Here is a 27,028-nt window from a genome sequence, read left to right as displayed (position 1 = left end):
TCTCTGTGTCTCTCTGTGTCTCTCTCTGTGTCTCTCTGCGTGTCTCTCTCTGTGTCTCTCTGTGTCTCTCTCTGTGTCTCTATCTGTGTCTCTCTGTGTCTCTCTGTGTCTCTCTGTGTCTCTCTCTGTGTCTCTATCTGTGTCTCTCTCTGTCTCTCTCTGTGTCTCTCTCTGTGTCTCTCTGTGTCTCTCTCTGTGTCTCTCTCTGTGTCTCTCTCTGTGTCTCTCTGCGTGTCTCTCTGTGTCTCTCTCTGTGTCTCTCTGTGTCTCTCTCTGTGTCTCTCTGTGTCTCTCTGTGTCTCTCTGTGTCTCTCTCTGTGTCTCTGCGTGTCTCTGTTTGACCTCTCGATGTTTTCTGTCTCTCAGGGAGAGAAGGCGACAGAGCGAGAGACAGGCGGAGACACGGGGTGGTGATGGCGGAGGTGGCGAGCCCCACGGCGGAGGAGGTGGCCATCCCCACGGCGGAGGAGGTGGCGATCCCCACGGCGGAGGAGGTGGCGAGCCCCACGGCGGAGGTGGCGGAACCCACCGGAGATTAGAGCTCTGTCGCGTACGGTCCTCACGACGGAGGTGGAGGTGATCCCCACGGCGGAGGAGGTGGTGATCCCCACGGCGGAGGAGGTGGTGATCCCCACGGCGGAGGAGAGCCCCACGGCGGAGGAGAGGGGGACAGAGGAGCTGGAAGAACGCAGCAGCATGGCGGGTGAGGGGGAGGGGGGGGAGGAGGAGGGGGGGGAGAGAGGGGGGGAGATGGGGGGGGGGGGGAGGAGGGAGATGGGGGAAGGGGGGGGGGTGGGCAGTGTGGGTGATGTTATTGATGGTGGTGATGGTAGTGATGATAGTGATGGTAGTGATGGTAGTGATGGTGGTGATGGTAGTGGTAGTGATGGTGGTGACGATAGTGGTAGTGATGGTGGTGATGGTAGTGGTAGTGATGTTGATGTTGTTGATGTTGATGTTGTTGATGTTGATGTTGTTGGTGATGTTGTTGTTGATGTTGGTGATGTTGTTGATGTTGTTGGTGATGTTTGTGTTTAGACTCATCCAGCAGCGTGCTGTCTGCAATGCCGTCTGACTCGGAGAGCAGTGGATCCGTCTCCAGCCTGGGTACCACTCAACACTCACTCACCACTCACTCACCCACTCACTCACCCACTCACTCACCCACTCACTCACCACTCACTCACCCACTCACTCACCACTCACTCACCCACTCACTCACCCACTCACTCACCCACTCACTCACCCACTCACTCACCCACTCACTCACCACTCACTCACCCACTCACTCACCCACTCACTCACCCACTCACTCACCACTCACTCACCACTCACTCACTCACTCACCCACTCACTCACCCACCCATTCACTCGCTCGCTCACTCACTCACCTACCCACTCACTCACTCACCACTCACTCACCCACTCACTCACCCACTCACTCACCACTCACTCACCACTCACCCACTCACTCACTCACCACTCACTCACCCACTCACTCGCTCACTCACTCACCACTCACTCACTCGCTCGCTCGCTCGCTCGCTTGCTCACTCGCCCGCTCGCTCACTCACTCACCCACTCACCACTCACTCACTCACTCACCCACTCACCACTCACTCACTCACCCACTCACTCACCCACTCACTCACTCACCCACTCGCTCGCTCGCTCGCTCGCTCACTCACTCACTCACGCACCCACTCACTCACTCACTCACCACTCACCACTCACTCACTCACTCACCCACCCACCCACCCACTCACTCACCCACTCACTCACCCACTCACTCACTCAATCACCCACTCACTCACCACTCACTCACACACCCACCCACTCACTCACTCACCCACTCACTCACTCGCTCGCTCACTCGCTTGCTCACTCGCCCGCTCGCTCACTCACTCACCCACTCACCACTCACTCACTCACTCACCCACTCACCACTCACTCACTCACCACTCACTCACTCACCACTCACTCACTCACTCACTCACCACTCACTCACCCACTCACCCACTCACTCACCCACTCACTCACCCACTCCCTCACCACTCACTCACCACTCACTCACCCACTCACTCACTCACCACTCACTCACTCACTCACTCACCCACTCACTCGCTCACTCACTCACCACTCACTCACTCGCTCACTCGCTCGCTCACTCACTCACCCACTCACCACTCACTCACTCACTCACTCACCCACTCACCACTCACTCACTCACCCACTCACTCACTCACCCACTCAATCACTCACCCACTCACTCGCTCGCTCGCTCACTCACTCACCCACCCACTCACTCACTCACTCACCACTCACTCACTCACCCACCCACCACCCACTCACTCACCCATCACTCACTCACTCACTCACCCACTCACTCACCACTCACTCACCACTCACTCGCTCACTCACCCACTCACTCACCACTCACTCACCACTCACTCGCCACTCACTCACCCACCTACTCACTCATCCACTCACTCACTCACCCACTCACTCACCACTCACTCACCCACTCACTCACTCACTCACCCACTCACTCACCCACTCACTCACCCACTCACCTCACCCACTCACTCACTCAGCACCCACTCACCCACTCACACACCCACTCACTCACCCACTCACTCACTCACCCACTCACTCACTCACTCACTCACCCACTCACTCACCACTCACTCACTCACCCACTCACTCACCCACTCACTCACCCACTCACTCACTCACTCACCCACCTCACCCACTCACTCACCCACTCACTCACCCACTCACTCACTCACCTCACCACTCACTCACTCACTCACCACTCACTCACCACTCACTCCACTCACTCACCCACTCACTCACTCACCCACTCACTCACCCACTCACTCACTCACTCACCACTCACTCACCACTCACCACTCACTCACCACTCACTCACTCACTCACCCACTCACTCACCACTCACTCACTCACCACTCACTCACTCACCACTCACTACCACTCACTCACCCACTCACTCACCACTCACTCACCACTCACTCACTCACTCACCCACCTCACTCACTCACTCACCACCCACTCACCCACTCACCTCACTCACTCCACTCACTCACCACTCACCACTCACTCACCACTCACTCACTCACTCACCCACTCACTCACCCACTCACTCACCCACTCACTCACTCACTCACCCACCCACTCACTCACTCACTCACCCACTCACTTCACCCACTCACTCACCCACTCACTCACCCACTCACTCACTCAGCCACCCACTCACCCACTCACACACCCACTCACTCACCCACTCACTCACCACTCACCCACTCACTCACCCACTCACTCACTCACTCACCCACTCACTCACTCACTCACTCACTCACTCACCACTCACCACTCAACCACTCACTCACCACTCACCACTCACTCACTCACTCACCCACTCACTCACTCAGCCACCCACTCACCCACTCACACACCCACTCACTCACTCACCACTCACTCACTCACTCACCCACTCACTCACTCACTCACCACTCACCACTCAACCACTCACTCACCACTCACTCACCACTCACTCACTCACTCACCCACTCACTCACCCACTCACTCACTCACTCACCACTCACTCACCACTCACTCACCACTCACTCACCACTCACTTCCACTCACCATCACTCACTCACCCACTCACACACTCACTCACTCACTCACTCGCTCACTCACCCACTCACTCACTCACTCACCACTCACTCACCACTCACTCCCACTCACTCACCACTCACTTACCACTCACTCACTCACTCACTCACTCACCACTCACTCACCACTCACTCACCACTCACTCACCACTCACTCACCACTCACTTACCACTCACTCACCACTCACTCACTCACCCACTCACTCACCCACTCACTCACTCACTCACCACTCACTCACCACTCACTCACCACTCACTCACCACTCACTACCACTCACTCACCCACTCACTCACCCACTCACTCACCCACTCACTCACTCACTCACTCCTCACTCACTCACTCACCCACTCACTCACTCACTCACTCACCCACTCACCCACTCACACACCCACTCACTCACCCACTCACTCACCCACTCACTCACTCACTCACTCACCCACCCACTCACTCACCCACTCACTCACCCACTCACTCACTCACTCACCACTCACTTACCACTCACTCACTCACTCACCACTCACTCACTCACTCACTCACCCACTCACTCACTCACCACTCACTCACTCACTCACCCACTCACTCACTCACCACCCACTCACTCACTCAGCCACCCACTCACCCACTCACACACCCACTCACTCACCCACTCACTCACCACTCGCCCACTCACTCGCTCGCTCGCTCGCTCACTCACTCACTCACTCACCCACTCACTCACCACTCACTCACTCACTCACCCACTCACTCACCCAATCACACACTCACTCACTCACTCACCCCCTCACTCACTCACCCACTCACCCACTCACCACTCACTCACCACTCACTCACCACCACTACACTCACTCACCCACTCACTCACCCACTCACTCACTCACTCACCACTCACTCACCACTCAACCACTCACTCACCACTCACTCACCCACTCACTCACTCACTCACTCACCCACTCACTCACCCACTCACTCACTCACTCACCACTCACTTACCACTCACTCACCACTCACTCTACCACTCACTCACCCACTCACTCACTCACTCACCCACTCACTCACCCACTCACTCACTCACCCACCCACTCACCCACTCATTCACCCACTCACTCACCACTCACTCACCCACTCACTCACTCACTCACTCACTCACCCACTCACCCACTCACTCACTCACTCACCACTCACTCACCACTCACTTACCACTCACTCACCCACTCACTCACTCCCCACTCACTCACCCACTCACTCACTCACCACTCACTCACCACTCAACCACTCACTCACCACTCACTCACCCACTCACTCACTCACCCACTCACTCACCCACTCACTCACCACTCACTCACCACTCACTTACCACTCACTCACCCACTCACTCACCCACTCACTCACCCACTCACTCACTCACTCACCCACTCACTCACCCACTCCCACTCCACTCACTCAGCCACCCACTCACCCACTCACACACCCACTCACTCACCCACTCACTCACCACTCACCCACTCACTCACCCACTCACTCACTCACTCACCCACTCACTTACCACTCACTCACCCACTCACTCACCCACTCACTCACTCAGCCACCCACTCACCCACTCACACACCCACTCACTCACCCACTCACTCACCACTCACCCACTCACTCACCCACTCACTCACTCACTCACCCACTCACTCACTCACTCACTCACCACTCACCACTCAACCACTCACTCACCCACTCACCCACTCACTCACTCACTCACTCACCCACTCACTCACTCAGCCACCCACTCACCCACTCACACACCCACTCACTCACCCACTCACTCACTCACTCACCCACTCACTCACTCACACACCCCACTCACTCACCCACTCACTCACTCACACACCCACTCACTCACCCACTCACTCACTCACTCACCCACTCACTCACTCACTCACCCACTCACTCACACACCCACTCACTCACCCACTCACTCACTCACTCACCCACTCACTCACTCACTCACCACTCACTCACTCAACCACTCACTCACCACTCACTCACCCACTCACTCACTCACTCACCCACTCACTCACCCACTCACTCACTCACTCACCACTCACTCACCACTCACTCCACTCACTCACCACTCACTTACCACTCACTCACCACTCACTCACTCACCCACTCACACACTCACTCACTCACTCACTCGCTCACTCACCACTCACTCACTCACTCACCACTCACTCACCACTCACTCACCACTCACTCACCACTCACTTACCACTCACTCACCACTCACTCACTCACCACTCACTCACCACTCACTCACCCACTCACTCACCACTCACTCACCACTCACTACACTCACTCACCACTCACTCACTCACCCACTCACTCACCCACTCACTCACTCACTCACCACTCACTCACCACTCACTCACCACTCACTCACCACTCACTTACCACTCACTCACCCACTCACTCACCCACTCACTCACCCACTCACTCACTCACTCACTCGCTCGCTCGCTCACTCACTCACTCACCCACTCACTCACCCACTCACTCACTCACTCACCACTCACTCACCACTCACTCACCACTCACTCACCACTCACTTACCACTCACTCACCACTCACTCACTCACCCACTCACACACTCACTCACTCACTCACTCGCACTCGCTCACTCACCCACTCACTCACTCACTCACCACTCACTCACCACTCACTCACCACTCACTCACCACTCACTTACCACTCACTCACCACTCACTCACTCACCACTCACTCACCACTCACTCACCACTCACTCACCACTCACTCACCACTCACTTACCACTCACTCACCACTCACTCACTCACCCACTCACTCACCCACTCACTCACTCACTCACCACTCACTCACCACTCACTCACCACTCACTCACCACTCACTTACCACTCACTCACCCACTCACTCACCCACTCACTCACCCACTCACTCACTCACTCACTCGCTCGCTCGCTCACTCACTCGTTTACTCACTCACTCACTCACCCACTCACCCACTCACTCGTTTACTCACTCACTCACCCACCCACTCACTCACTCAGCCACCCACTCACCCACTCACTCACCCACTCACTCACCACTCGCCCACTCACTCGCTCGCTCGCTCGCTCACTCACTCACTCACTCACCCACTCACTCACCACTCACTCACTCACTCACCCACTCACTCACCCAATCACACACTCACTCACTCACTCACCCCCTCACTCACTCACCCACTCACCCACTCACTCACTCACTCACCACTCACTCACCACTCACTTACCACTCACTCACCCACTCACTCACCCACTCACTCACTCACTCACCACTCACTCACCACTCAACCACTCACTCACCACTCACTCACCCACTCACTCACTCACTCACCCACTCACTCACCCACTCACTCACTCACTCACCACTCACTTACCACTCACTCACCCACTCACTTACCACTCACTCACCCACTCACTCACTCACTCACCCACTCACTCACCCACTCACTCACTCACCCACCCACTCACCCACTCATTCACCCACTCACTCACCACTCACTCACCCACTCACTCACTCACTCACTCACTCACCCACTCACCCACTCACTCACTCACTCACCACTCACTCACCACTCACTTACCACTCACTCACCCACTCACTCACTCACCCACTCACTCACCCACTCACTCACTCACCACTCACTCACCACTCAACCACTCACTCACCACTCACTCACCCACTCACTCACTCACCCACTCACTCACCCACTCACTCACCACTCACTCACCACTCACTTACCACTCACTCACCCACTCACTCACCCACTCACTCACCCACTCACTCACTCACCCACTCACTCACTCACTCACTCGCTCACTCACTCACCACTCACTCACTCGCTCGCTCGGTCGCCCGCTCGCCCGCTCGCTCACTCACTCACCCACTCACCACTCACTCACTCACTCACTCACCCACTCACCACTCACTCACTCACTCACCCACTCCCTCACTCACCCACTCAATCACTCACCCACTCACTCGCTCGCTCGCTCACTCACTCACCCACCCACTCACTCACCACTCACTCACTCACTCACCCACCCACCCACCCACCCACCCACTCACCCACTCACTCACCCACTCACTCACTCACCCACTCACTCACCCACTCACTCACCCACTCACTCACTCACCCACTCACTCACTCAGCCACCCACTCACCCACTCACACACCCACTCGCTCACCCACTCACTCACCACTCACCCACTCACTCACCTACTCACCCACTCACACACTCACTCACTCACCCACCCACTCACCCACTCACTCACTCACCACTCACTCACCCACTCACTCACTCACCCACTCACCCACTCACTCACTCACTCACCACTCACTCACCACTCACTTACCACTCACTCACCCACTCACTCACTCACTCACCCACTCACTCACTCACTCACCACTCACTCACTCACTCACCCACTCACTCACCCACTCACTCACCCACTCACTCACCCACTCACTCACTCAGCCACCCACTCACCCACTCACACACCCACTCACTCACCCACTCACTCACCACTCACCCACTCACTCACCCACTCACTCGCTCACTCGCTCACCCACCCACTCACCCACTCACTCACTCACTCACCACTCACTCACCACTCACTTACCACTCACTCACCCACTCACTCACTCACTCACCCACTCACTCACTCACTCACCACTCACTCACCACTCACTTACCACTCACTCACCCACTCACTCACTCACTCACTCACCCACTCACTCACCCACTCACTCACTCACCCACTCACTCACCCACTCACTCACTCGCTCGCTCACTCGCTCGCTCACTCGCTCGCTCGCTCACACACTCACCCACTCACTCACCCACTCACTCACCCACTCACTCGCTCGCTCGCTCACTCGCTTGCTCGCCCGCTCGCTCGCTCACTCACTCACTCACCCACTCACTAACCCACTCACCCACTCACCACTCACTCACTCACCACTCACTCACTCACCACTCACTCACTCACTCACCACTCACTCACCACTCACTCACTCACTCACCCACTCACTCACCACTCACTCACTCACCACTCACCCACTCACTCACCCACTCACTCACCCACTCACTCACCCACTCACTCACCCACTCACTCACTCACCCATTCACACACCCACTCACCCACTCACTCACCACTCACCCACTCACTCACCCACTCACTCGCTCACTCGCTCGCTCGCTCACTCGCTCACTCACCACTCACTCACTCACCCACTCACCCACTCACACACTCACTCACTCCCCCCACCCACTCACCCACTCACTCACTCACCACTCACTCACCCACTCACTCACTCACCCACTCACCCACTCACTCACTCACCACTCACCACTCACTTACCACTCACTCACTCACTCACCCACTCACTCACCCACTCACTCACCCACTCACTCACCCACTCACTCACTCAGCCACCCACTCACCCACTCACACACCCACTCACTCACCCACTCACTCACCCACTCACTCGCTCGCATCGCTCGCTCGCTCGCTCACTCACTCACTCACCCACTCACTCACCACTCACTCACTCACTCACTCACCCACTCACACACTCACTCACTCACTCACCCACCCACTCACCCACTCACTCACTCACCACTCACTCACCCACTCACTCACTCACCCACTCACCCACTCACTCACTCACTCACCACTCACTCACCACTCACTTACCACTCACTCACCCACTCACTCACTCACCTACTCACTCACTCACTCACCACTCACTCACCACTCAACCACTCACTCACCCACTCACTCACTCACCCACTCACCCACTCACTCACTCACCACTCACTCACCACTCACTTACCACTCACTCACCCACTCACTTACCACTCACTCACCCACTCACTCACTCACCCACTCACTCACTCGCTCGCTCGCTCACTCGCTCGCTCGCTCACACACTCACTCACTCACCACTCACTCACCCACTCACTCACCCACTCACTCGCTCGCTCGCTCACTCGCTCGCTCACTCACTCACTCACTCACCACTCACTCACCCACTCACTCACTCACCCACTCACTCACTCACCACTCACTCACCACTCACTTACCACTCACTCACCCACTCACTCACTCACTCACCACTCACTCACTCACTCACCCACTCACTCACCCACTCACTCACCCACTCACTCACTCAGCCACCCACTCACCCACTCACACACCCACTCACTCACCCACTCACTCACCACTCACCCACTCACTCGCTCGCTCGCTCGCTCACTCACTCACTCACTCATTCACCCACTCACTCACCACTCACTCACTCACTCACCCACTCAATCACCCACTCACACACTCACTCACTCACTCACCTCACCCACCCACTCACCCACTCACTCACTTACTCACCACTCACTCACCCACTCACTCACTCACTCACCCACTCACCCCACTCACTCACTCACTCACCACTCACTCACCACTCACTAACCACTCACTCACCCACCCACTCACTCACTCACCACTCACTCACCACTCCAACCACTCACTCACCACTCACTCACCCCACTCACTCACTCACCCACTCACTCACCCCACTCACTCACTCACCACTCACTCACCACTCACTTACCACTCACTCACCCACTCACTTACCACTCACTCACCCACTCACTCACTCACTCACCACTCACTCACTCACCTCACTCACCCACTCACTCACCCACTCACTCACCCACTCACTCCACTCAGCCACCCACTCACCCACTCACACACCACTCACTCACCCACTCACTCACCACTCACCCACTCACTCACCCACTCACTCGCTCGCTCGCTCGCTCACTCACTCACTCACTCACTCACTCACCACTCACTCACCACTCAACCACTCACTCACCACTCACTCACCCACTCACTCACTCACTCACCCACTCACTCACCCACTCACTCACTCACTCACCACTCACTCACCACTCACTTACCACTCACTCACCCACTCACTTACCACTCACTCACCCACTCACTCACTCACTCACCCACTCACCCACTCACCCACTCAATCACTCACCCACTCACTCGCTCGCTCGCTCACTCACTCACCCACCCACTCACTCACTCACCACTCACTCACTCACTCACTCACTCACTCACTCACCCACCCACCCACCCACCCACCCACTCACTCACCCACTCACTCACCCACTCACTCACCCACTCACTCACCCACTCACTCACCCACTCACTCACCCACTCACTCACCCACTCACTCACCCACTCACTCACTCAGCCACCCACTCACCCACTCACACACCCACTCGCTCACCCACTCACTCACCACTCACCCACTCACTCACCCACTCACCCACTCACACACTCACTCACTCACCCACCCACTCACCCACTCACTCACTCACCACTCACTCACCCACTCACTCACTCACCCACTCACCCACTCACTCACTCACCACTCACTCACCACTCACTTACCACTCACTCACCCACTCACTCACTCACTCACCCACTCACTCACTCACCACTCACTCACTCACTCACTCACTCACTCACTCACCCACTCACTCACCCACTCACTCACCACTCACTCACCACTCACTCACTCAGCCACCACTCACCCACTCACACACCCACTCACTCACCCACTCACTCACCACTCACCCACTCACTCACCCACTCGCTCGCTCGCTCGCTCGCTCGCTCGCTCGCTCGCTCACTCACTCACCCACTCACTCACCACTCACTCACCCACTCACTCACTCACTCACCACTCACTCACTCACTCACTCACCCACTCACTCACCCACTCACTCACCCCACTCACTCACCCACTCACTCACTCAGCACCCACTCACCCACTCACACACCCACTCACTCACCCACTCACTCACCACTCACCCACTCACTCACCCACTCACTCGCTCACTCGCTCACTCGCTCGCTCGCTCGCTCGCTCACTCACTCACCCACTCACTCACCACTCACCCACTCACTCACACACTCACTCACTCACTCACCACTCACTTACCACTCACTCACCCACTCACACACTCACTCACTCACTCACCACTCACCCACCCACTCACCCACTCACTCACTCACTCACCACTCACTCACCACTCACTTACCACTCACTCACTCACCCACTCACTCACTCACTCACCCACTCACCCACTCACTCACTCACTCACCACTCACTCACCACTCACTTACCACTCACTCACCCACTCACTCACTCACCCACTCACTCACTCACTCACCCACTCACCCACTCACTCACTCACTCACTCACCACTCACTCACCACTCACTCACCACTCAACCACTCACTCACCACTCACTCACCCACTCACTCACCCACTCACTCACCCACTCACTCACTCACCACTCACTCACCACTCACTTACCACTCACTCACCCACTCACTTACCACTCACTCACCCACTCACTCACTCACCCACTCACTCACCCACTCACTCACTCACCCACTCACTCGCTCGCTCACTCGCTCGCTCACTCGCTCGCTCACACACTCACCCACTCACTCACCCACTCACTCACCCACTCACTCGCTCCCTCGCTTGCTAGCCCGCTCGCTCGCTCGCTCACTCACTCACTCACCCACTCACTAACCCACTCACCACTCACTCACCACTCACTCACTCACCACTCACTCACTCACTCACCACTCACTCACCACTCACTCACTCACTCACTCACTCACCACTCACTCACTCACCACTCACCCACTCACTCACCCACTCACTCACCCACTCACTCACCCACTCACTCACCCACTCACTCACTCAGCCACCCACTCACCCACTCACACACCCCACTCACCCACTCACTCACCACTCACCCACTCACTCACCCACTCACTCGCTCGCTCGCTCGCTCGCTCACTCGCTCACTCACTCACCACTCACTCACTCACCCACTCACCACTCACACACTCACTCACTCACTCACCCACCCACTCACCCACTCACTCACTCACCACTCACTCACCCACTCACTCACTCACCCACTCACCCACTCACTCACTCACCACTCACCACTCACTTACCACTCACTCACCCACTCACTCACTCACTCACCCACTCACTCACTCACCACTCACTCACTCACTCACCCACTCACTCACCCACTCACTCACCCACTCACTCACCCACTCACTCACTCAGCCACCCACTCACCCACTCACACACCCACTCACTCACCCACTCACTCACCCACTCACTCGCTCACTCACTCACTCACCCCACTCACTCACCACTCACTCACTCACTCACCACTCACTCACCCACTCACACACTCACTCACTCACTCACCCACCCACTCACCCACTCACTCACTCACTCACCCACCCACTCACCCACTCACTCACTCACCACTCACTCACCCCACTCACTCACTCCACCCACTCACCCACTCACTCACTCACTCACCACTCACTCACCACTCACTTACCACTCACTCACCCACTCACTCACTCACCCCACTCACTCACTCACTCACCACTCACTCACCACTCAACCACTCACTCACCCACTCACTCACTCACTCACCCACTCACTCACCCACTCACTCACCACTCACTCACCACTCACTTACCACTCACTCACCCACTCACTTACCACTCACTCACCCACTCACTCACTCACCCACTCACTCACCCACTCACTCACTCACCCACTCACTCACCCCACTCACTCACTCAACCCACTCACTCACCCACCACTCACACCCACTCACTCACTCGCTCGCTCGCTTCGCTCGCTCACTCGCTCGCTCACTCGCTCGCTCACACACTCACTCACTCACCACTCACTCACTCACCCACTCACTCACCCACTCACTCGCTCGCTCGCTCACTCACTCACTCACCACTCACTCACCCCACTCACTCACTCACCCACTCACTCACTCACTCACCACTCACTCACCACTCACTTACCACTCACTCACCCACTCACTCACTCACTCACCACTCACTCACTCACTCACTCACTCAGCCACCCACTCACCCACTCACACACCCACTCACTCACCCACTCACTCACCACTCACCCACTCACTCACCCACTCACTCGCTCGCTCGCTCGCTCGCCCGCTCACTCACTCACCCACTCACTCACCACTCACTCACTCACTCACCCACTCAATCACCCACTCACACACTCACTCACTCACTCACCCACCCACTCACCCACTCACTCACTTACTCACCACTCACTCACCCACTCACTCACTCACTCACCCACTCACCCACTCACTCACTCACTCACCACTCACTCACCACTCACTTACCACTCACTCACCCACCCACTCACTCACTCACCACTCACTCACCACTCAACCACTCACCCACTCACTCACTCACTCACCCACTCACTCACCCACTCACTCACTCACCACTCACTCACCACTCACTTACCACTCACTCACCCACTCACTTACCACTCACTCACCCACTCACTCACTCACTCACCCACTCACTCACCCACTCACCCACCCACTCACCCACTCACTCACTCACTCACCACTCACTCACTCACCCACTCACTCACCCACTCACTCACCCACTCACTTACCCACTCACTCACTCACTCACTCACTCACCACTCACTCACTCACCCACTCACTCACTCACTCGCTCGCTCGCTCGCTCACTCGCTTGCTCGCCCGCTCGCTCGCTCACTCACTCACCCACTCACTAACCCACTCACCCACTCACTCACTCACCACTCACTCACTCACTCACCACTCACTCACCACTCACTCACTCACTCACCCACTCACTCACCACTCACTCACCACTCACTCACCACTCACTCACCACTCACTCACTCACTCACCCACTCACTCACCACTCACTCAACCACTCACTTACCACTCACTCACCCACTCACTTACCACTCACTCACCCACTCACTCACTCACTCACCCACTCACTCACCCACTCACCCACCCACTCACCCACTCACTCACTCACTCACCACTCACTCACTCACCCACTCACTCACCCACTCACTCACCCACTCACTTACCCACTCACTCACTCACTCACCACTCACTCACTCACCCACTCACTCACTCACATCGCTCGCTCGCTCGCTCACTTCGCTTGCTCGCTCCGCTCGCTCGCTCACTCACTCACCCACTCACTAACCCACTCACCCACTCACCACTCACTCACTCACCACTCACTCACCTCACTCACCACTCACTCACCACTCACTCACTCACTCACCCACTCACTCACTCACCACTCACTCACTCACTCACTCACTCACCCACTCACCCACTCACCCACTCACTCACTCACCCACTCACTCACTCACCACTCACTCACCACTCACTTACCCACTCACTCACCCACTCACTCACTCACTCACTCACCCACTCACTTACCACTCACTTACCACTCACTCACCCACTCACTCACCCACTCACTCACATCACCCACTCACTCACCCACTCGCTCGCTCACTTCGCGCACTTCGCTCGCTCGCTCGCTCGCTCACACACTCACTCACTCACCACTCACTCACTCACCCACTCACTCACCCACTCACTCACCACTCACTCACTCACTCACCCACTCACTCACCACTCACTCACTCACCACTCACTCACCCACTCACTCACCCACTCACTCACCCACTCACTCACCACTCACTCACTCACCACTCACTCACCCACTCACCCACCCACTCACCCACTCACTCACTCACTCACCACTCACTCACTCACCCACTCACTCACCCACTCCCCCCACTTACCCACTCACTCACTCACTCACCACTCACTCACTCACTCACCCACTCACTCACCTCGCTCGCTCGCTCACATCGCTTGCTCGCCCGCTCGCTCGCTCACTCACTCACCCACTCACTAACCCACTCACCCACTCACCACTCACTCACTCACCACTCACTCACTCACCACTCACTCACTCACCACTCACTCACCCACTCATCCACTCACTCACCACTCACCACTCACTCACTCACCACTCACTCACCACTCACCCACTCACTCACCCACTCACCACTCACTCACCACTCACTCACCCACTCACCCACTCACTCACTCACCCACTCACTCACCCACTCACTCACCCACTCATTCACTCACTGACTCACTCACTCACCCACTCACTCACCCACTCACTCACCCACTCACTCACCCACTCACTCACTCACTCACCCACCCACCCACCCACTCACTGACTCACTCACTCACCCACCCACTCACTCCTCACTCACCACTCACTCACCACTCACTCACCACTCACTCACCCACTCACCACTCACTCACCACTCACTCACCACTCACTCACGCACTCACTCACCCACTCACCCACCCACTCACCCACTCACCACTCACTCACTCACCACTCACCACATCACTCACCCACTCACTCACTCAACCACTCACTCACTCACCACTCACTCACCCACTCACCACTCACTCATCACTCACTCACCACTCACTCACCCCACTCACTCACCACTCACTCACTCACCACTCACTCACTCACCACTCACTCACCCACTCACTCACTCACTCACCCACTCACTCACCACTCACTCACCCACTCTCTCACCCACCCACTCACCCATTCACCCACTCACCCACCCACTCACCCACCCTCTCACCCACTCACCCACTCACCCACCCACCCACTCACTCACCCACCCACTCACCCACTCACCCACTCACCCACTCACTCACCCACCCACTCACCCACCCACCCACTCACTCACCCACTCACCCACTCACCCACTCACCCACCCTCTCACCCACTCACCCACTCACCCACTCACCCACCCACCCACTCACCCACCCACTCACCTACCCACTCACCCACCCACTCACCCACCTACTCACCCACCCACTCAATCACTCACCCACCCACTCACCCACTCACTCACCCACTCACCCACCCACTCACCCACTCACTCACCCACCCACTCACCCACTCACTCACCCACCCACTCACCCACTCACTTACCACTCACTCACCCACTCACTCACTCACCCACTCACTCACTCACTCACCACTCACTCACCACTCAACCACTCACTCACCACTCACTCACCCACTCACTCACCCACTCACTCACCCACTCACTCACTCACCACTCACTCACCACTCACTTACCACTCACTCACCCACTCACTTACCACTCACTCACCCACTCACTCACTCACCCACTCACTCACCCACTCACTCACTCACCCACTCACTCACTCGCTCGCTCACTCGCTCGCTCACTCGCTCGCTCACACACTCACCCACTCACTCACCCACTCACTCACCCACTCACTCGCTCGCTCACTCGCTTGCTCGCCCGCTCGCTCGCTCGCTCACTCACTCACTCACTCACCCACTCACTAACCCACTCACCACTCACTCACTCACCACTCACTCACTCACCACTCACTCACTCACTCACCACTCACTCACCACTCACTCACTCACTCACCCACTCACTCACCACTCACTCACTCACCACTCACCCACTCACTCACCCACTCACTCACCCACTCACTCACCCACTCACTCACCCACTCACTCACTCAGCCACCCACTCACCCACTCACACACCCACTCACTCACCACTCACCCACTCACTCACCCACTCACTCGCTCGCTCGCTCGCTCGCTCGCTCACTCGCTCACTCACTCACCACTCACTCACTCACCCACTCACACACTCACTCACTCACTCACTCACCCACCCACTCACCCACTCACTCACTCACCACTCACTCACCCACTCACTCACTCACCCACTCACCCACTCACTCACTCACCACTCACCACTCACTTACCACTCACTCACCCACTCACTCACTCACTCACCCACTCACTCACTCACCACTCACTCACTCACTCACCCACTTACTCACCCACTCACTCACCCACTCACTCACCCACTCACTCACTCAGCCACCCACTCACCCACTCACACACCCACTCACTCACCCACTCACTCACCCACTCACTCGCTCACTCACTCACTCACCCACTCACTCACCACTCACTCACTCACCCACTCACTCACCCACTCACACACTCACTCACTCACTCACCCACCCACTCACCCACTCACTCACTCACTCACCCACCCACTCACCCACTCACTCACCACTCACTCACCCACTCACTCACTCACCCACTCACCCACTCACTCACTCACTCACTCACCACTCACTCACCACTCACTTACCACTCACTCACCCACTCACTCACTCACCCACTCACTCACTCACTCACCACTCACTCACCACTCAACCACTCACTCACCCACTCACTCACTCACTCACCCACTCACTCACCCACTCACTCACTCACTCACCACTCACTCACCACTCACTTACCACTCACTCACCCACTCACTTACCACTCACTCACCCACTCACTCACTCACCCACTCACTCACCCACTCACTCACTCACCCACTCACTCACCCACTCACTCACTCACCCACTCACTCACCCACTCACTCACCCACTCACTCGCTCGCTCGCTCGCTCGCTCACTCGCTCGCTCACACACTCACTCACTCACCACTCACTCACTCACCCACTCACTCACCCACTCACTCGCTCGCTCGCTCACTCACTCACTCACTCACCACTCACTCACCCACTCACTCACTCACCCACTCACTCACTCACTCACCACTCACTCACCACTCACTTACCACTCACTCACCCACTCACTCACTCACTCACCACTCACTCACTCACTCACTCACCCACTCACTCACCCACTCATTCACCCACTCACTCACTCAGCCACCCACTCACCCACTCACACACCCACTCACTCACCCACTCACTCACCACTCACCCACTCACTCACCCACTCACTCGCTCGCTCGCTCGCTCGCTCGCTCACTCACTCACTCACCCACTCACTCACCACTCACTCACTCACTCACCCACTCAATCACCCACTCACACACTCACTCACTCACTCACCCACCCACTCACCCACTCACTCACTTACTCACCACTCACTCACCCACTCACTCACTCACTCACCCACTCACCCACTCACTCACTCACTCACCACTCACTCACCACTCACTTACCACTCACTCACTCACCACTCACTCACCACTCAACCACTCACTCACCACTCACTCACCCACTCACTCACTCACTCACCCACTCACTCACCCACTCACTCACTCACCACTCACTCACCACTCACTTACCACTCACTCACCCACTCACTTACCACTCACTCACCCACTCACTCACTCACTCACCCACCCACTCACTCACTCACTCACTCACTCACTCACCACTCACTCACTCACTCACTCACTCACTCACCACTCACTCACCACCCACTCACTCACTCACTCACCCACCCACTCACCCACTCACTCACTCACTCACTCACTCACTCACTCACTCACTCACCACCCACTCACTCACTCACTCACCCACCCACTCACCCACTCACTCACTCACTCACTCACCACTCACTCACTCACCCACTCACTCACCCACTCACTCACCCACTCACTTACCCACTCACTCACTCACTCACTCACTCACCACTCACTCACTCACCCACTCACTCACTCACTCGCTCGCTTGCTCGCCCGCTCGCTCGCTCGCTCACTCACTCACCCACTCACTAACCCACTCACCCACTCACCACTCACTCACTCACCACTCACTCACTCACTCACCACTCACTCACCACTCACTCACTCACTCACCCACTCACTCACCACTCACTCACCACTCACTCACCACTCACTCACTCACTCACCCACTCACTCACCACTCACTCAACCACTCACTTACCACTCACTCACCCACTCACTTACCACTCACTCACCCACTCACTCACTCACTCACCCACTCACTCACCCACTCACCCACCCACTCACCCACTCACTCACTCACTCACCACTCACTCACCCACTCACTCACCCACTCACTCACCCACTCACTTACCCACTCACTCACTCACTCACCACTCACTCACTCACCCACTCACTCACTCACTCACTCGCTCGCTCGCTCGCTCACTCGCTTGCTCGCCCGCTCGCTCGCTCACTCACTCACCCACTCACTAACCCACTCACCCACTCACCACTCACTCACTCACCACTCACTCACTCACTCACCACTCACTCACCACTCACTCACTCACTCACCCACTCACTCACCACTCACTCACTCACTCACTCACCCACTCACCCACTCACCCACTCACTCACTCACCCACTCACTCACTCACCACTCACTCACCACTCACTTACCCACTCACTCACCCACTCACTCACTCACTCACTCACTCACCCACTCACTTACCACTCACTTACCACTCACTCACCCACCCACTCACTCACCCACTCGCTCGCTCACTCGCGCACTTCGCTCGCTCGCTCGCTCACACACTCACTCACTCACCACTCACTCACTCACCCACTCACTCACCCACTCACTCACCACTCACTCACTCACTCACCCACTCACTCACCACTCACTCACTCACCACTCACTCACCCACTCACTCACCCACTCACTCACCCACTCACTCACCACTCACTCACTCACCACTCACTCACCCACTCACCCACCCACTCACCCACTCACTCACTCACTCACCACTCACTCACTCACCCACTCACTCACCCACTCACTTACCCACTCACTCACTCACTCACCACTCACTCACTCACTCACTCACCCACTCACTCACTCACTCACCACTCACTCACTCACTCACTCACCCACTCACTCACCCACTCATTCACCCACTCACTCACTCAGCCACCCACTCACCCACTCACACACCCACTCACTCACCCACTCACTCACCACTCACCCACTCACTCACCCACTCACTCGCTCGCTCGCTCGCTCGCTCGCTCACTCACTCACTCACCCACTCACTCACCACTCACTCACTCACTCACCCACTCAATCACCCACTCACACACTCACTCACTCACTCACCCACCCACTCACCCACTCACTCACTTACTCACCACTCACTCACCCACTCACACTCACTCACCACTCACTCACCACTCACTTACCACTCACTCACCCACCCACTCACTCACTCACCACTCACTGCACCACTCAACCACTCACTCACCACTCACTCACCACTCACTCACCCACTCACCCACTCACTCACCCACTCACTCAACCACCACTCACTCACCACTCACTACCACTCACTCACCCACTCACTTACCACTCACTCACCCACTCACTCACTCACTCACCACTCACTCACTCCACTCACTCCACTCACTCACCCACTCACTCACCACTCACCACCACTCACTCACCACTCACTCACTCACCCACTCACTCACCCACTCACTCACCCCACTCACTCACTCACACTCACTCACTCACTCACCCACTCACTCACTCACTCACTCCACTCACTCACCACTCACTCACTCGGACCCTCTCGCTCGCTCACTCACTCCACCCACTCACTAACCCACTCACCCACTCACCACTCACTCACTCACCACTCACTCACTCACTCACCACTCACTCCACCACTCACTCACTCACTCACCCACTCCACTCACCACTCACTCACCACTCACTCACCACTCACTCACTCACCCACTCACTCACCACTCACTCACCCACTCACTACCACTCACTCACCCACTCACCCTCACTCACCCTCACTCACCCACTCACCCACCCACCCACTCACCACCCCCCCCCCCACCCCCCACTCACTCACTCACTCACTCACCACTCACTCACTCACCCACTCACTCACCCACTCACTCACCCACTCACTTACCCACTCACTCACTCACTCACCACTCACTCACTCACCCACTCACTCACTCACTCGCTCGCTCGCTCGCTCACCTCGCTTGCTCGCCCCGCTCGCTCGCTCACTCACTCACCCACTCACTCACTCACCCACTCACCACTCACTCACTCACCACTCACTCACTCACTCACCACTCACTCACCACTCACTCACTCACTCACCCACTCACTCACCACTCACTCACTCACTCACTCACCCACTCACCCACTCACCCACTCACTCACTCACCCACTCACTCACTCACTCACTCACCACTCACTCACCACTCACTTACCCACTCACTCACCCACTCACTCACTCACTCACTCACTCACTCACCCACTCACTTACCACTCACTTACCACTCACTCACCCACTCACTCACCCACTCACTCACCCACTCGCTCGCTCACTCGCGCACTCGCTCGCTCGCTCGCTCACACACTCACTCACTCACCACTCACTCACCCACTCACTCACCCACTCACTCACCCACTCACTCACCACTCACTCACTCACTCACCCACTCACTCACCACTCACTCACTCACCACTCACTCACCCACTCACTCACCCACTCACTCACCCACTCACTCACCACTCACTCACTCACCACTCACTCACCCACTCACCCACCCACTCACCCACTCACTCACTCACCACTCACTCACTCACCCACTCACTTACCCACTCACTCACTCACTCACCACTCACTCACTCACTCACTCACCCACTCACTCACTCACTCACTCACCCACTCACTCGCTTGCTCGCCCGCTCGCTCGCTCACTCACTCACCCACTCACCCACTCACCACTCACTCACTCACCACTCACTCACTCACCACTCACTCACTCACTCACCACTCACTCACCCACTCATCCACTCACTCACCACTCACCACTCACTCACTCACCACTCACTCACCACTCACCCACTCACTCACCCACTCACCACTCACTCACCACTCACTCACCCACTCACCCACTCACTCACTCACCCACTCACTCACCCACTCACTCACCCACTCATTCACTCACTGACTCACTCACTCACCCACTCACTCACCCACTCACTCACCCACTCACTCACCCACTCACTCACTCACTCACTCACCCACCCACCCACCCACTCACGCACTCACTCACCCACCCACTCACTCCTCACTCACCACTCACTCACCACTCACTCACCACTCACTCACCCACTCACCACTCACTCACCACTCACTCACCACTCACTCACGCACTCACTCACGCACTCACTCACCCACTCACCCACCCACTCACCCACTCACCACTCACTCACTCACCACTCACCCACTCACTCACCCACTCACTCACTCAACCACTCACTCACTCACCACTCACTCACCCACTCACCACTCACTCATCACTCACTCACCACTCACTCACCCACTCACTCACCACTCACTCACTCACCACTCACTCACTCACCACTCACTCACCCACTCACTCACTCACTCACCCACTCACTCACCACTCACTCACCCACTCTCTCACCCACCCACTCACCCATTCACCCACTCACCCACCCACTCACCCACCCTCTCACCCACTCACCCACTCACCCACCCACCCACTCACTCACCCACCCACTCACCCACTCACCCACTCACCCACTCACTCACCCACCCACTCACCCACCCACCCACTCACTCACCCACTCACCCACTCACCCACTCACCCACCCTCTCACCCACTCACCCACTCACCCACTCACCCACTCACCCACCCACCCACTCACCCACCCACTCACCTACCCACTCACCCACCCACTCACCCACCTACTCACCCACCCACTCAATCACTCACCCACCCACTCACCCACTCACTCACCCACTCACTCACCCACCCACTCACCCACTCACTCACCCACCCACTCACCCACTCACTCACCCACCCACTCACCCACTCACTCACCCACTCACTCACCCACTCTTTCACCCACCCACTCACCCATTCACCCACTCACCCACCCACTCACCCACCCTCTCACCCACTCACCCACTCACCCACCCACCCACCCACTCACTCACCCACCCACTCACCCACTCACCCACTCACTCACCCACCCACTCACCCACCCACCCACTCACTCACCCACTCACCCACTCACCCACCCTCTCACCCACTCACCCACTCACCCTCTCACCCACTCACCCACCCACCCACTCACCCACCCACTCACCTACCCACTCACCCACCCACTCACCCACCCACTCAATCACTCACCCACCCACTCACCCACTCACTCACCCACTCACTCACCCACCCACTCACCCACTCACTCACCCACCCACCCACTCACCCACTCACTCACCCACCCACCCACCCACCCACTCACCCACCCACCCACCCACTCACCCACCCACTCACTCACCCACCCACTCACCCACTCACTCACCCACCCACTCACCCACTCACTCACCCACTCACCCACCCACTCACTCACTCACTCACTCACCCACTCACCCACCCACCCACTCACCCACCCACTCACTCACCCACTCACCCACCCACTCACCCACTCACTCACCCACTCACTCACCCACTCACTCACCCACCCACTCACCCACTCACTCACCCACCCACCCACTCACCCACCCACTCACTCACCCACCCACTCACCCACTCACTCACCCACTCACCCACACACTCACTCACCCACTCACCCACCCACTCACCCACTCACTCACCCACCCACCCACCCACTCACCCACCCACTCACTCACCCACCCACCCACTCACCCACCCACTCACTCACCCTCTCACTCACCCTCTCACCTCGCTCCCTCACCACCAGCGTCCCCGGATCGCCGGGTTGTGTCGTCCGGCGTTTGCGGTGGAGACGCTGTGTCTGTCTCCGTGTCGTCGTGTCTCCGCTCGGCCGCCAGGGGCAGAGAGAGAGACAAGCCCAGGTGAGACAGAGAGACACGGGGAGAGAGACACGGGGAGAGAGAGAGACACGGGGAGAGAGAGAGACACGGGGAGAGAGAGACACGGTGGAGAGATAGTGACGCGGGGAGAGAGAGAGAGAGACACGGGGAGAGAGAGAGACACGGGGAGAGAGAGAGACACGGGGAGAGAGAGAGACATGGGGAGAGAGAGAGACACGGGGAGAGAGAGAGACACGGGGAGAGAGAGAGACACGGGGAGAGAGAGAGAGAGACACGGGGAGAGAGAGAGACACGGAGAGAGAGAGACACGGGGAGAGAGAGAGACACGGGGAGAGACACACGGGGAGAGAGACACGGAGAGAGAGACACGGGGAGAGGCACGGGGAGAGAGACACGGAGAGTGAGAGAGACACGGGGAGAGAGAGAGAGACACGGGGAGAGAGAGAGAGACACGGGGAGAGAGACACGGGGAGAGAGAGACACACGGCGAGAAAGAGACACACGGGTAGAGAGAGACACGGGGAGAGAGACACGGGGAGAGATTGAGACACGGGGATAGACACACGCGGAGAGAGAGAGAGAGAGACACACGGGGAGAGAGACACGATAGACACGCGGATAGACACACGCGGATAGACACACGGGGAGAGAGAGAATATATTGAAGGTTCTATCTCTCTTCATGTCTCTGTCTGTCTCTCCCCCTCCCTCCCTCACGCATCAGCGCTGCTGCTGCTACTGCTGCAGCTGCCCCCTCAGCTGCCCCCTCAGCTGCCCCCTCAGCTGCCCCCTCAGCTGCCCCCTCAGCTGCCCCCTCAGCTGCCCCCTCAGCTGCCCCCTCAGCTGCCCCCTCAGCTGCCCCCTCAGCTGCCCCCGCCCCCTCGTCGGTGAGCGGCGAGGTTTGGCGGCTGCAGGCTCAATGTAGCCGGGCGCTGTCCGATCTCGGCAGCCTCGAGAGTGAGCACAGGGCGGCGTTGGAGAAATGTCAAAGATACGCTCAGGAGACGGACTTCTACAGGTGAGACAGACGCGTAGAGACACGTAGAGACGCGTAGAGACTCATAGAGACTCATAGAGACTCGTAGAGACACATAGAGACTCATAGAGACACACAGAGACTCATAGAGACACACAGGGCGGCGTTGGAGAAATGTCAAAGATACGCTCAGGAGACGGACTTCTACAGGTGAGACAGACTCGTAGAGACGCGTAGAGACTCATAGAGACACATAGAGACACGTAGAGACACACAGGGCGGCGTTGGAGAAATGTCAAAGATACGCTCAGGAGACGGACTTCTACAGGTGAGACAGACGCGTAGAGACTCATAGAGACTCATAGAGACACATAGAGACACATAGAGACACACAGGGCGGCGTTGGAGAAATGTCAAAGATACGCTCAGGAGACGGACTTCTACAGGTGAGACAGACGCGTAGAGACGCGTAGAGACGCGTAGAGACTCATAGAGACTCATAGAGACACACAGAGACTCACACAGAGACACATAGAGACTCATAGAGACTCATAGAGACACGTAGAGAAGCGTAGAGACACATAGAGACTCATAGAGACTCATAGAGACTCATAGAGACTCGTAGAGACACACAGGGCGGCGTTGGAGAAATGTCAAAGATACGCTCAGGAGACGGACTTCTACAGGTGAGACAGACTCGTAGAGACGCGTAGAGACGCGTAGAGACTCATAGAGACTCATAGAGACACACAGAGACTCACACAGAGACACATAGAGACTCATAGAGACTCATAGAGACACATAGAGATACATAGAGACACACAGGGCGGCGTTGGAGAAATGTCAAAGATACGCTCAGGAGACGGACTTCTACAGGTGAGACAGACGCGTAGAGACGCGTAGAGACGCGTAGAGACTCATAGAGACTCATAGAGACACATAGAGACTCATAGAGACTCATAGAGACACATAGAGATACATAGAGACACACAGGGCGGCGTTGGAGAAATGTCAAAGATACGCTCAGGAGACGGACTTCTACAGGTGAGACAGACTCGTAGAGACGCGTAGAGACTCATAGAGATACATAGAGACGCATAGAGACACATAGAGACACATAGAGATACATAGAGACACGTAGAGACTCATAGAGACACGTAGAGACTCATAGAGACACACAGGGCGGCGTTGGAGAAATGTCAAAGATACGCTCAGGAGACGGACTTCTACAGGTGAGACAGACTCGTAGAGACGCGTAGAGACGCGTAGAGATACATAGAGACTCATAGAGACACATAGAGACTCATAGAGACACGTAGAGACACACAGGGCGGCGTTGGAGAAATGTCAAAGATACGCTCAGGAGACGGACTTCTACAGGTGAGACAGACTCGTAGAGACGCGTAGAGACTCATAGAGATACATAGAGACTCGTAGAGACGCGTAGAGACGCGTAGAGATACATAGAGACACATAGAGACACGTAGAGACACATAGAGACACGTAGAGACTCATAGAGACACATAG

General features: G+C 56.9%; 1 protein-coding gene across 1 annotated transcript; it reads left to right on the top strand.

Moving 5' to 3' along the window:
• The first annotated feature begins 421 nt into the window (after nucleotides 1-421).
• Nucleotides 422-25,547, top strand: LOC144955153 (uncharacterized). The gene is made up of 4 exons (XM_078885475.1): nucleotides 422-703; nucleotides 1,039-1,107; nucleotides 24,433-24,547; nucleotides 25,250-25,547. The coding sequence occupies exons 1-4, from the start codon at nucleotides 697-699 to the stop codon at nucleotides 25,545-25,547; spliced, it is 489 nt and encodes a 162-aa protein (XP_078741601.1). The 5' UTR covers nucleotides 422-696.
• Nucleotides 25,548-27,028: the final 1,481 nt, after the last annotated feature.

Source organism: Lampetra fluviatilis, unplaced genomic scaffold (assembly GCF_964198595.1).
Source record: "Lampetra fluviatilis unplaced genomic scaffold, kcLamFluv1.1 SCAFFOLD_591, whole genome shotgun sequence".
Lineage (NCBI taxonomy): Eukaryota > Metazoa > Chordata > Hyperoartia > Petromyzontiformes > Petromyzontidae > Lampetra > Lampetra fluviatilis.
The sequence above is the reverse complement of the archived record's forward strand: the minus strand, read 5'-3'. Positions and strand labels throughout refer to the sequence as shown.

Bases quoted from the DNA above. Each gene is read 5' to 3' on its own strand.
- LOC144955153 (XM_078885475.1), top strand. The intron at 1,108-24,432 runs GTACCACTCAAC...CCTCACCACCAG, and splicing joins TGGATCCGTCTCCAGCCTGG to CGTCCCCGGATCGCCGGGTT. The intron at 24,548-25,249 runs GTGAGACAGAGA...CTCACGCATCAG, and splicing joins AGAGAGAGAGACAAGCCCAG to CGCTGCTGCTGCTACTGCTG.